The 12,698-nt window shown below is 43.1% G+C and overlaps 1 protein-coding gene across 1 annotated transcript; it reads right to left on the reverse strand.

Moving 5' to 3' along the window:
• Nucleotides 1-974: 974 nt before the first annotated feature.
• On the reverse strand, nucleotides 975-12,589 carry ism2b (isthmin 2b). Its single transcript, XM_010740927.3, has 6 exons — nucleotides 11,885-12,589; nucleotides 7,622-7,873; nucleotides 6,156-6,489; nucleotides 4,102-4,239; nucleotides 3,922-3,990; nucleotides 975-3,628 (listed from the first exon to the last, which is right to left on the reverse strand). Exons 1-6 carry the CDS (start codon nucleotides 11,993-11,995, stop codon nucleotides 3,111-3,113), a joined length of 1,422 nt encoding a protein of 473 aa, XP_010739229.3. The 5' UTR covers nucleotides 11,996-12,589; the 3' UTR covers nucleotides 975-3,110.
• Between the last annotated feature and the right edge of the window lie 109 nt (nucleotides 12,590-12,698).

Below are 12,698 nucleotides of genomic sequence, written 5' to 3' on the forward strand. Positions count from 1 at the left end.
TTGGGAAATATCCATCTTTGCTTTCTTTCCTAAGAGTTAGATGAGAAGCCAGCAGCCAGTTATATTAGCTTAGCGTAAAACCTGAAACAGTGGGAAACTACACTTTATCTTAATTAGTAAGCTTTAAAGATGCTGGAAGACAGATTTTTTTTTACCTTTGGACAGAGCAAGCCTAGCTGTTTCCCAGTTTTTGTGCTACGTTATGGTAACTGGCTGCTTCCTGTAGCTTCATATTCACCATACAGTCATCAAAGTGGTATCAATCATTTTCCTAAAATGTCAAACTATTCTTGAAAAATAAAAAAATTAAATATACAATTCTCCTGTATTACTCCTGACACATCTTGCATCTTACATCTTGTTTTTTTTTAACCTTTTAAACAGACTCTGCTCTGCTGCAACTGATGTGTTGTACAGTGATTAAATTAATCAGGCCTGAGGGAATTATTGTTAAACCAGTCCATTTAAAAAATATAAAAATTCTGTGGCAGTCTACTTTCTAGGTTTTTTTTGTTCTTTAAAAGTCTCCAGAATGCAGCAAACCCAAGCCCTCTGCCTTTATTTTTAAATTCTTCATATTTTTAAGGTTTAAATGTTGGCAAGAGGCATAAAACTCTTTTCTGGTGACTTGACATGAAGGAAGTCTGAGACATTTGGAGTGTTTGAGAAGAAGAAGCCTGAGGTCTGTCATACTTCTCGGGTTGGTCTTGGTACAGTGTCTCCCATTGTTTATCCTAAGGTTTAGCCCGTTGCTGTAAACAAGGAAGTGACATGTTTGCACTTTAAAGGAATGTTTGCTGCACTGTACCTGTCTTGTTGGAGAGGAAAGGTATGGAAAAGTTTGGTATGCCAGTCAATAAAGAGTATAAATAGTCAGTTGTGTTGAAGGAATTTCGCTCTACAGCACTATGCTATGCTTGGCTCTACGACATGGTATCTTAAGAGTGGAAAAATAAACGACACATTAAAAATTCAGATGATGAATGCAAGGTCTTTATATATTTCTTCAGCATAATTGCAACAACATAATCATAGAGCACTGCAGTACAAAGTAGAATGAAACACAGACACTTGATGTTGCTGTATGAAGTGATATGAGGTTATGAGGGCAAGTGGTTTCCCTTTTGATAATGGGTGCCTTCATTTCTCAGTCTGATTAGTGCACCATATTGAGTATAGAGACATTTCAAAGCTTCAGCAAACTTAAAAAAAGAGAACAGACAAATAAATACTGTACAACACCATATATGTAATACTAGATTCAGAAATCACAAAAAGATCATGCTTTCCTCAACACTTATATATGCACTTTCATAGAACAGTGCAGCATTTCTGGCAAGTTTCCCTTCACAATAACACTATCGTCAACAAATGGCAAACATGAGTATATTTTGATATATCTTTTGTATACCTTAAATAAAGTGCCTTCCATTAAAATTGGTGATTCCAAAATGCAAATGCCTGTTCGCATTTACACATGTGGAATCAGAATTCCTGAAAAAAAGGTTTGGAGCGAACATCCATAGAATTAGACTGGATAGAAGGGGCAATTCCTGGAGTTTTAAGGTATTTCTAGGAACATTTAAGATGACAGCCACTGTTCTTGAAATGAGGTGCATCAGCTTTTTCAATCCTTTGCACTACACCTGAGGGCGAGAGATGGAAATGTTTGCTATTGGAGACTACTTTCATGTTGCTTTTACCTGTACGCTATGTGCTTCAACTACATGACTTCTCAGGAATTTGAGTAGGAATGTCCTTTCTATCCAATCAAGTTCTATGCATAAACCCAAAGACCCTAAGCCAACAGCTTAAACAGCAATGACATCTTTCTACCACACACAATGTGTCAACGACAACTATTCAGTTATAAGGGTTCCAATTGCTTTCTGAAAGCATTATCTGTTCATCAATTCCAATCTGGATTACACATCTGATAACCTCCTACTAATCTTTACCCCAGTACACTTTGTACTAGTTCCAATAGTGCTCCGCTGTCGAGGTAAATGAACAAATTTGTTTATCATGGTCAGTTAGTCCCCCTGAGAACATTGTAGAGACACATCTATGAGTACAATCTACTCACTGTAGAACTTAATTTAATCCTACATTTGCACCGTAGAGACTTAGGAGGCTGGATTTACACAGGCACCAACAGTCTGATTTTTAACTCTTTGGCACCCAGATCATATATCTTCCTGGCTGTGAAAATGTGAGGAAACACATGAAATCAATCTGTGTGACAAAACATTTGAAATCAAATGTGCTGTTCCCATACTGTAACTGCTTAAGGGCTATTCTCATAAATCTCACTAGCAAGCTTGATAATGACAGCAGAATGTTTCAAATCCTTTTAGCTTACCTCTCTGGTTTAAAAACCCAAATTCTTCTAAGGTTACTAATTTTAGTGTCCCAAAAGATTGGCTGAAATGTACATTACTGTGAATGCATGTGGCATCTTTTGGGTCTACTGACGCCCTGTTGACTTGTTCCCCTTAATACCTTTGTAAAACCTGAAAGATTTTATATTGTAGCAGCATAGTTGGGATATTCATCTGTTGGACTCTTCCCATGCGTGTGTTTGTTTAATCAGTATAACCAGCCCACATTCATACATTTCCTAATGTAAAACCTACAAGAAGCATGATCAGGATGTTTACCATATGTTGCTATTCTTAATCACAAGCGCTCCAGGACACCATCAAAAAAGCCAGTAGGTAGACATCATGCTTACACGCACCCGGGAGAGTGAACGGAATATGAAGAGAGCGAGAGCTTGATGTCATGCCAGATGTGGAACAGGTTGGCAAGCGACGGGAGAACACTGCTTTTTTTTTTTTTTTCCATTCTTGCAATTCAGTTCAGTTCAGTCGAGCCTGATATCAGGACACGGTGCCAAATCCTAACTTGAGACAGCCACACTTCACCGTCATTCCTAAACCCCACAAATCTCCCAATCACAAATGTGCATTTCCTCAGTCAATGCATGTTAATGCATGATACACGGTTTAAACGTAATCTTCATGACTTTTAAGGTATGCAGTCTCCTCTCAAATTAGGATTGGGCCCTCTGACTCTCTGAGTGAAGTGGTAGTTTTGGCTGTGGTCCCTCAGTACTCCCTGGCCTCTTCCAGTTCATTCATGAACACGTCTTCGTGGGGGTTTTCTGGGCAGCTCAATCCATTATTGGGTGGCCGCACCGCATGGAAGCGACTCCAGTCTCCCTTGCATAGGATCCAAGGCAGCACATCCACTTTGAAGTGTAACTCGGGTGAAAACTCGGTGCTGATCAGGTTAGGCGTGCCTGCGCCTTTCCCCCGCGTGATCAGCCGCCCACGATCGCCGTAACAACAGTGCTGCGCTGCAAGAGTAGATGAGTCGCCAGAAAGTGCCGAGCGGATGCAGCTACGTGCTGATGGTTTGTAGATGTCCAGGCGCTCCTTGGGACCGCTGGCATCCCGCCAACGGAACTGCCGGCCATGAGTCTCATCGTAAACACTGACTACAGTGTACGCCACTTCAGAGGGGTAGGAGCAGGGGCAGCTGGGCAGCTCAGACAAGACCTGTTGAAGGTACCTCTGGAGGAACTCACTCTTACAGTTGAGCCACTTCTCACAGCTGTCCACATCTGTTGGAAGAGGGGCAGCAATACAACATGAAACAGTGTTACAGTTACACTACAGGTAGCATGTCGTAGTGAAGTTGGAATCCTATGTCTGGCATCTACAAACATCTAAGTTACAGCACTGAGCAAGCAAGTTACATTACCTTGTGACAGCATATCAGTGACATGTTATAATAATCTATGAGCCAAAGCCACAGTATTTGTCTGGCTGAGTATAAAATTGTGGAGTGTAAACAGCTTGCAGTTCCTCTAAGCTAATGAAAGCTGTTGGGGAACTTTTCATTAGATAAACGCACCTGTCCCAAATGGCTCTGTGCCATTCTCCATCTCGAAAGGGAAAGGCTCTACCACAGTGTTGACATCACCTACAAAGAGGAGAGTGGTACATGAGCTGCAGATTAAAAACCAGCTGGGGGACCAGAATACAAATACCTCAATACTCTGGCCTGGGCTCGTTAATGGAAGTGTAATCTCACCAGGACAAGGCTCCAGGTCACACTTGGAGGCCTCCGTCAGAGTGCAGGAGTAGCCACAGGATTTGGTCCTCTTCCTCTCACCGTGTCCACATGTCACTGAACAGGGAGACCAGGGTGTCCACTCATCTGTCTCCTTTTCTGTGGGTGGAAAACAAAATTCAACATCATCAGTGCCACAAACATTTGCACTGCATTTCATTTGGATCAAAACTTAACATTGTACTACGACAAAAAAATCATCGGATTCTATTAAGAGTAATGAACAATATCATTTACAGATTACAAAAACTATCAGAGATTATGAGCAGAATACATAATGAAAGGAGATTAGTTGAATTTCCAGATAGAGGAGCTTTACATAATGCTTTCAGGAGCAGATGAATAAATTACTAGATGCACTGTAACATGGTTGATTTCAATTATAAACATAGGGGAAAACACCTTACAGTTTTGTGCTGAATTGAACTCAGCTGGCACTTCTAATCCAGAATACTTTTCAAAGTTTTTGGACTGTCTCAGGCCATATAAATGACAAACCTTTCCCATGCAAACCCATATTCTTTTTAAGAAGGCTTCAGTCAAATTAGAGAGAGAGAAGCTGTGCTGTGGCTGTCCGCCTCCGCACCATGTTTCCTTGTGGTGTTAATAACACTGAAAACAAGTCATTCTTGATTAAAGGCGAGGTGGGTGCAGAAATACCAGCTTGGGTGTAGCGAGCACCCAATTTTACTTTGTGGGCGCTGCCAACTCGCCATGTGGCCATACGGGAATGAGGTCTCAGGAGAGTCTTAATTACAGAAGAAGCTATGGCAGACATCCTTGATTTATGTTCACCGAGTCTTTAGATGTGACCACTTAATAGGCATTGTTGCCCTTTGCTGGCTCGTCTACATGCACAACAGTTAAACCGATAAAGTCTATATACTGGATACGGAACGGATAAGAGAAAAGGGTAAAGAGTAAAAATGAGTCAGGTTTTTAGACACCTGTTACCACCTTTTGAGGTTACACTACAACAGTAGAGGGCAACAACAGCTTTCAAAAACCATAGAAAAACAAACAGATCAATCATGCACAGATTGGTATCTGTGGGAAGTTTCTCTGAAGAATGAAAGCTTTAGGCTGTGGTAAGCCCAAAACTGCACTCTGATCTACAGTAGGACTCACACACACATTGGCCTAGCCACTGCCCAGCCCATCAGACATTTCTTTTTCTTCCTTTCTTTCTCCATCTCTCTTTTCCATCTGTTCTCTTTCATTCACTATGCACACCTTTCTCTTTCTCTCTCATTAGTTACTATTTTTACCACTGAATAAGTGGTCTGTGCAAGCTGAGACACAACATTTTTTCCCACCAGAGGAAGGCAGAATTAAGAGGGGGGGAGGAAGAGCTGTAAAAGTTATGCAGAGCCCCAAAAGCCCCCCGAAATTCTTGAACTGGCTCAAAAGGCCAAGCCGCAGAGGCAGTGAGGGCCGCCAGGGTCTGGAGGGGCCCAAGGGGTCCCGGGGAAGGATGAAAGGGCCGGCCGAATGGCCCCTGTCATTCTGTGTTCCCAATCTGCCCTCTAATTGTCCACAAGCAGAGGGCTGTTTTGTCCTAGAGAACAGTGCCGGCCTCACGCTGCCATTAGCGAGCGCATCGGAAACATCTTCAAAAGGCAGGCCTCCGCGACCAGCACGACCAGTGTCGACTTCAAAGTACCCATAACCCACAATGTCCTGATGGTCGAGTGCTCATGCTGCCTCGCATGCTGGCTTCGTTCAGTTCTCTCTGACTGTGAAGACAGTTATCATGCAGTCTTTCTGAGTCACTCTGTTGTTCTCTCTCTATTGTTCTTTGTCACTTTGTCTCTCTCTCTCTCTCTCTCTCTCTGTCTCCCCGTACACATATTCCCATTATCTCCACTTCCGTTCTTTTGTTTTTCATACTTTCCTTTGTTGCTTTGTTGCATTCTTTTGGTAATTGTTTTAAAAATCACTTTGATGAAGTCATATCTAAAAGGGCTGTGTGGCTATTCCAGCAGACGGCGAGTGTACCACTTGGCAAACCTTACCATAGTAGCTCTGCATTGGATCCCAGCCTTCGTTCCAGCGCGTATCCCAGTCTTCACCCACTCCGCTGGGTAAGGGCTCCTCGCTGCCATAGTCCAGGGAGTAATCTTCCTCCTCCTCTTCTTCGCCAGTTTCCTCCACGCCTGACCGACTGTTGCTGTCCTCGCTGGAATCGGCATCGGTGTAACTCCAGAAAAGGGGCCAGAAAAGCTTCTTGCCTCCAAGCCAATCTACTGTGGAAGAGGGGGAGGAGGAAGAGGAGGGTAGCCAGTCCTTTTCCTTGGCCAGGTCCATCTCTACCTCCATCTGGGGGTCGTCCACCACCTCAATGGTTACCTACATAGGAAAATAGAGTCAACCTGAAGTAACCCATTAAGCAAGCAAACAGACTCCAAATTGACAACTTAAAGACAATCATATACACCAACCCAGAACTGCGCTGCATTGTGTGTTAAATCTGTCATCATAAAGTACTTCCAGTAGAAATCTTCTTCTCAAGAAATCATCTATCTCAAATGTGCGGAGAGGTTTTGCAGCATGTGAACCTGCTCCCCGGATCTAAGTCAGCCAGCCAGACGTGAGCATGAGCATTCAGCCAAGCAGACGATCCTCTTAGAGAGAGAATGTGAGCATTTATTCTGGATAACTACCTCTCATTACCTCAATATGACTCATCCTAGATGCTGCAATACTTCCAAGGGCCCACTTCAGCTGATGTGAAGACCAGGCAGCAGGGGAAACTAGAGTTTCTTTTCACTTTTAAACTTTAACTGTTCTGAAATTCGTTTCACAGTTAGGAAAGCAATATGATGCTTGGAAATGCTTTCATTGGTCTTAGTTGAACGTATCCTTAGTGTAGAGTCTTTCAGTCGGAGTGTGCTACATCTGGTCTATATGCTACATGAAAACTCATCAGAAATTTCATCGGCCTCTGTACTTGATGTAGACATAGACCAGCATCATTATGTCCCTCTAACCACATCCTGATTACACTGACCAGAGTTGGAGAGGACGACTGCCATGAGATAAGTTAAACAGAACAACGTTTTGAACTTTTTGGGTCAATTTAGGAGGAGATGATGAGGACTTACTGGCTAACACTTGTGATTACAGAGCCCATTTTTCTTTATTACACTTTAAATAAATAGTAGCAAAGAAAAACAGAGGCATGGCTCTAAGATTAGACTGAGAGGCTGTTGATTTTGTTACAAATTAAAGAAATAAGTGATTTTTCACATTAAAGACAAAACGCCCCAGTTCTCCTTAAATAAACGGTTTTAGTTTAACCCCTAATTTACCATCGACTGATTACTGTAGGGACACAGCAGATAAATTCAAATCAACTTTTTTTAGAGCTATAACAGCTTGTTTTTGTGAGCTTACATACAGTCCCTATCAGTATCTTGAAGACTGTCTAAGAAGCTCAAACTCTGTATGCCCCACAAACACAGTAATGTGTTTGTCTCACCTGTATATTGGGGTTCTGCGAGTTGATGTCAGCATTGGCCAGGTCTGGAAAGTTTTTGAGATCCAGGATGAAGGGTTTGGTCTCCTCCTCGGGCTCAGGCTGTGGAAGAACACCAACTGAGCGGTGCTGGGGGTGAGACCACCTCCTCTGGTGGCTGTGGGGCTCAGGCAGAAGACTCTGGACCTGGTTCTGCTGCTCCAAAGCCTCAGGGACATACTGGACCCCACTGCTGTGAATCGGGTGGCCATGAGTCTGTAAGTATAAGTTAAGAGATGAGATAAAGAGTTCATCTGGATCCGAAACACTAATCTAGGGGAATTTTAAAAAAAAAATAAATTAAATATTGACAGAAAATGCCGGATCTGTGCTGACTTTGGTGACAGAGATGACTGGAATACTTCCAAAAGCCAGTGGCAAATGACAAAAAAGGGATCTCAAATTTATAATGGTTCATTGATTAACAATTAGTGCTCTGTTTCCAAGAAGAAACATAGAAACCATCTCCCACTTCATAGCTTGGTCAGCAATTCCAAAAAGCCCCTGAGGCATCCAACTAACCAGCCAAGTGACCAACCAGCCTTCGTTCATTCCATTCTTTCTTTTTTTTCCCACAACAGTCATGGCAGGCCTTGGACAAAGAGGGGCCTGTGCCAGAGAGATCCTCTTTTAGCTTTAATGAGAGGGCCTGGGAGGCGTGGGACCCCTGGGCTGGTGCGAGTGTGTCTGAACCTGCTGTGCTGCCGCCACTACGGCCACTATTAATATGACCTTTTCAGGTTTTACAGTTACTGAGAAGAACAGGAGGAAATGTTGATCTCTGAGGTTAACGGTGATTAACGGAGACATTATAATGGTGGGGAACTGTAGATATATGTACTGTGTCTGGAATATGGTCACTGAAAATGGATTTTTGGTTGGTCTGATTCTCCAGTGTGTGTGTCTGTTTAATGTCTAAAAGGACTCATATCTATTTCATGCCTGACACCGGTCAAAACCAAAATCCAAACCCTCTAATGAACCCTTGTCTGCCGTTCACTCATGTCTATATCATCCTGAATATGCTAAATTGGCCCGAACATATGATTGGATGGGACCTTGAGATTTGACCTGAGCCAGTTTGTGGTCTGCTCAGAGCAAGCCGTTGCATTTGGAGGGCTAAAGAGGAGAAGAAATGTCTGAATTAATGACCAAACGGTTGCTGATTTATAGTTATGGCCTCTAGAACAGGGCGTATTTTTCACTGACTGCCTGTGATTGTCCCATAAAGGAGTTATGCGGTCGGTCAAATTCAAGCATGTGAACACATTATGCCTGTTTTCGAGGAGAAGCCCGTCAGGCATGATAAATGATGGAGGAAGAGAAGTTGGCCCCTTCCCCAGATAACTGTAAACTGGTGGTGACAAGTAGATAACCTTTGTGGGATATTTAGCCTTTCCCTCTGTAATTTCATCCACTAAAAACACTGTAAGCAAATCTTAGAGAGACTGCCAAGAAAACTCAACATCACATTAAAATTAAAAATTAATTCTAACACTGCTGCTGCAAACACTCATGGAATAACTCTAGCTCTCACATGTAACACGTGTTAATACATAAAATACTGCAAACGGCAGGACAGAAGTCAAGTTGAACTGTTTTTAGGTTAATATATACATGTCATGGATTTTATATTCTGATGAGAACATTTTGTTTTGTTTCAGTTTGTTTCAGTAAATGGATCTTGTTCTGATCCAGTTTTGGATATGAGCTTAAACAAAGTCTATTATCTAATCAACATAAATAATGAGTAACTATTCTGATAATTGATTAGTTATATTAGTATTGATTTTTTTAAGCGAAAACAACAAAGGAAAAGTTGCTGCTTTCTCTGTTTTATATCATTGTGAATGGAGTATCTTTGGATTTTGGACTGTTAGTCAGATAACACATGACATGTGAAGACGTCATCTTGAATTCTGGGAGACGTTTTCACTGTTGTGTCAAAGTGTTGCACGGTGTACTCGGTTTTTTATATCTCGTGGGGTGTCTGCTATAAGATTTTATGGATGAAATCCTCCAGCATGACGCTTTACTTTGCATCGCTGTCAAACCTGACTGGCAGTGCAAATATTCACTGACCAGCATTCAAACTCATGCCCCAACACCTACACGCACACACAGACACAGAAGGTCCAGAGTCATAGGAGAGGCCACATACTTTCACACCCTCCTCATCTCGTCTTGTTACACATCTGGATCCTGTATTCTTTCACCCTGTATATCACTCTCCTTCTCCTTTCTTCCTCCCCCTCGTTCTCTCTGATCCTGCTCTCCTCCTCTCTGTAGTGGGGCTCTTCCGATCAAAGGCCCGATGGCTGATGGCATGCAGTGTGTTTAACAGGGAGGCTATCTGGATGCAGTGGGGGACCTCAGACTGCTTCTCTCTTCTCAGACAAACATTAAATTCTCCTTTCACTAGACTGAAAAGGGCTGGATCCGTTTGGGCTACTGGCGTTGCTACTGCTGACCGGTGACACACATTCAGGTTAGGGAGAGGAGGTCGGGAGACAAGATGGGGGCAGCATGGGCTGAGGTGAGGGGCACGGATGGGATCCAGTGGGGTTGGGGGGCAGGCTGGGAAGGCAGGCAGTATGGCAGCCCTGATTTATGTGCCCGCAGATATCAAAGGCCTCTGCACTTGGCTGTTTCCAAACCATTACAGAAGAACAATAAACTATGGACGCTCTTTGATCGCCATCTTTCGCGAATGGAAACGGGACAACAAATGCATGGCTGGTGGAATCGGGATGAGGTTGTGGAGGTTGGGGGCGGGAGGTGGGGATAGAAAGCAGTCAGGGCAAACAGGTCCCGATATTTGGAAAAGAGGCCACTTCAACACAAACCCCCCCCCCACCCTCCTCCTCCTCCTCTGCCTCTTCTGTTTCGCTGAGAGATGGGGGTAAAAACCAAAAACAGGAAATTCCACATTAACACAAAAAAGAGCCAACGTAAACAATCAGATGAATGACACTTGACCCGAGCTCCAGTGTGAGAGATGCCGAGGGCTCGCCTTATTCTTGGTTACATAAGCATCTCGTTACTGGGCACCCGCCTTACTGAGCTCCCCCCTCCTCCTTCTCTCTGCTAAATCTCGCCTCTCCATCCACCACTTACGAACACACATCCAGGAGGTCACAGGCGAAGGTACAGAGTCACTGACTGCAGCCTTTTAGTGAATGAAACAAACAATCACGAGCCACGGTGAGATCTCTTTTTTTTTTTTCTCCTTCTTCTTCTTCATCGTCTCACTAATCATTCCCTTCTCCTCTCTTCCCCCCCCTCCTTCTTTTTTCCTCCCTGTCTCTTTTTTGTGCTTTGACATCAATCAGACAGATGATGAGAGAGAGAGAGAGAGAGAGAGAGAGAGAGAGAGAGAGAGGGAGAGTCCCAATAGAGCATCCATGGGAGGCCACACAAGAAGGAGAGTTCAAAAGCAAAAAACTGAACCCTGACGCAAACACACACAAACAGACTTTGATATCCAAATATGTCTGTGCGTAACACAAACATTCCCGTACACACACACACACCACACACCACACACTACACAGCCTGTGTGTGTGTGTGTGTGTTTGGGGGGGGGGGTTATTATAGCAGGGTGAATGCCCAGTGATGGCAAACTTTACTATACGTGGAGGGAGAAGTAAAACAAAAGAGAGCAATGTGCATTGATGAAGACATCTCAGTCATTAAAGCTAATTTAACTGATTGGATCATTTGATGGAGGTGGGGAAGAAAATATGAAGAGCACTGACTTTACAAGCCACTCATTCAACATGTATTTATTTATTTGTTATTAGTTATTAATAAAGGGAAAGAACGTTGGAAAGAACGTACATTCATAGGAAAATTCTTACAGAAAGACAAGAATTAGGTTACTAATGATCTTATCGAACATTAGCATAGGAATTTTTTCACGGTCATTTTCCCATAAAAGCCACGCATCTTTTATTTTTGGTGTAATATATGTATAATACAGATATTGTAAAATGTATATGGTTAGTCTACATTTCTGAATGTGCTGTGTTTAGAGTTAAAACAAGCAGAACTAAAGTTGTTTGGACATTTTTACAACGCTAATCAAAGATAGCTCTCGCTAATTACCTGTTTAAAAAAAACAGGTGTGATTTTAAGACTTCGCGGCATTTTGAAACTGGTTTCCGGAACTCTCTGAACTTTAAAAAAAACAAACAAACAAAACATAATATTACAACATTATCTTACCTTGTGACCAACATTCTTATGTCTGGTAGGAAACCCTGTCCCCAAATGAACGACGAGTATCGACCAAATCACGAGCAGCGTGTGGAATCTCCACGCGACCCCCTGACGCATCTTCAAAGCTTTCCCGTGGAAAGGTTTGTGAAAAAAAAAAAAAAAAAAGAAGTTACTTCTTCTTCTTCTGGAGGTTTCTCTCAAACTATTCCTCTTAGGTTAGCTGGTAGAAGTGCAGAAGAAGAGGTCGCGTCCTGCTCGTCCTCCCTTTGACAGCAACTTTGCCTCAGGACAGATGAAGTTAGTCTGGAAGTGTCGCACTTTATGAAGATGCGCACCAGCGTCCGGAGGTATCCACTCGCGCGCTATCCATATCTGACACCAGCGCCTCGTGCAGCAACTGTCAGTCGGTATGGCGGGTCGGGCTTAACGCTTTTACTTCCCCATAAAACAAAAAAAAAAAAATCACAGTTTGAAGAGCACCAGAAAAGGAGTCAAATACCCCACGCAGAAGAATCTCCCCGTCCGCACCGGCGCTCGCTTTATTCGACTACTTTAAACTGTGAGTCATTCCGTCGTGGGTGGGTGGGTGTTTTCTTCCAATACATTGACATCTGGAGTTCATACCACGCTGTGCGTTTTTTGATATCTGTCTGATGCGTTAATCCATGATCCAGCCCGAAGAAGTTCATCCACCGGCTCGAGTGGATGCGTGTACGTATGTATGTGTGTGTGTGTGTGTGTGTGTGCTTGTGTGTGCACAGCCCAGCCAACCAGTTTCGGTAAACTTGCCTTTTACGCACGCATTCAGAGGGTTGATGCT

The sequence above is a fragment of the Larimichthys crocea genome, chromosome XI (genome assembly GCF_000972845.2).
Source record: "Larimichthys crocea isolate SSNF chromosome XI, L_crocea_2.0, whole genome shotgun sequence".
Classification (NCBI taxonomy): domain Eukaryota; kingdom Metazoa; phylum Chordata; class Actinopteri; family Sciaenidae; genus Larimichthys; species Larimichthys crocea.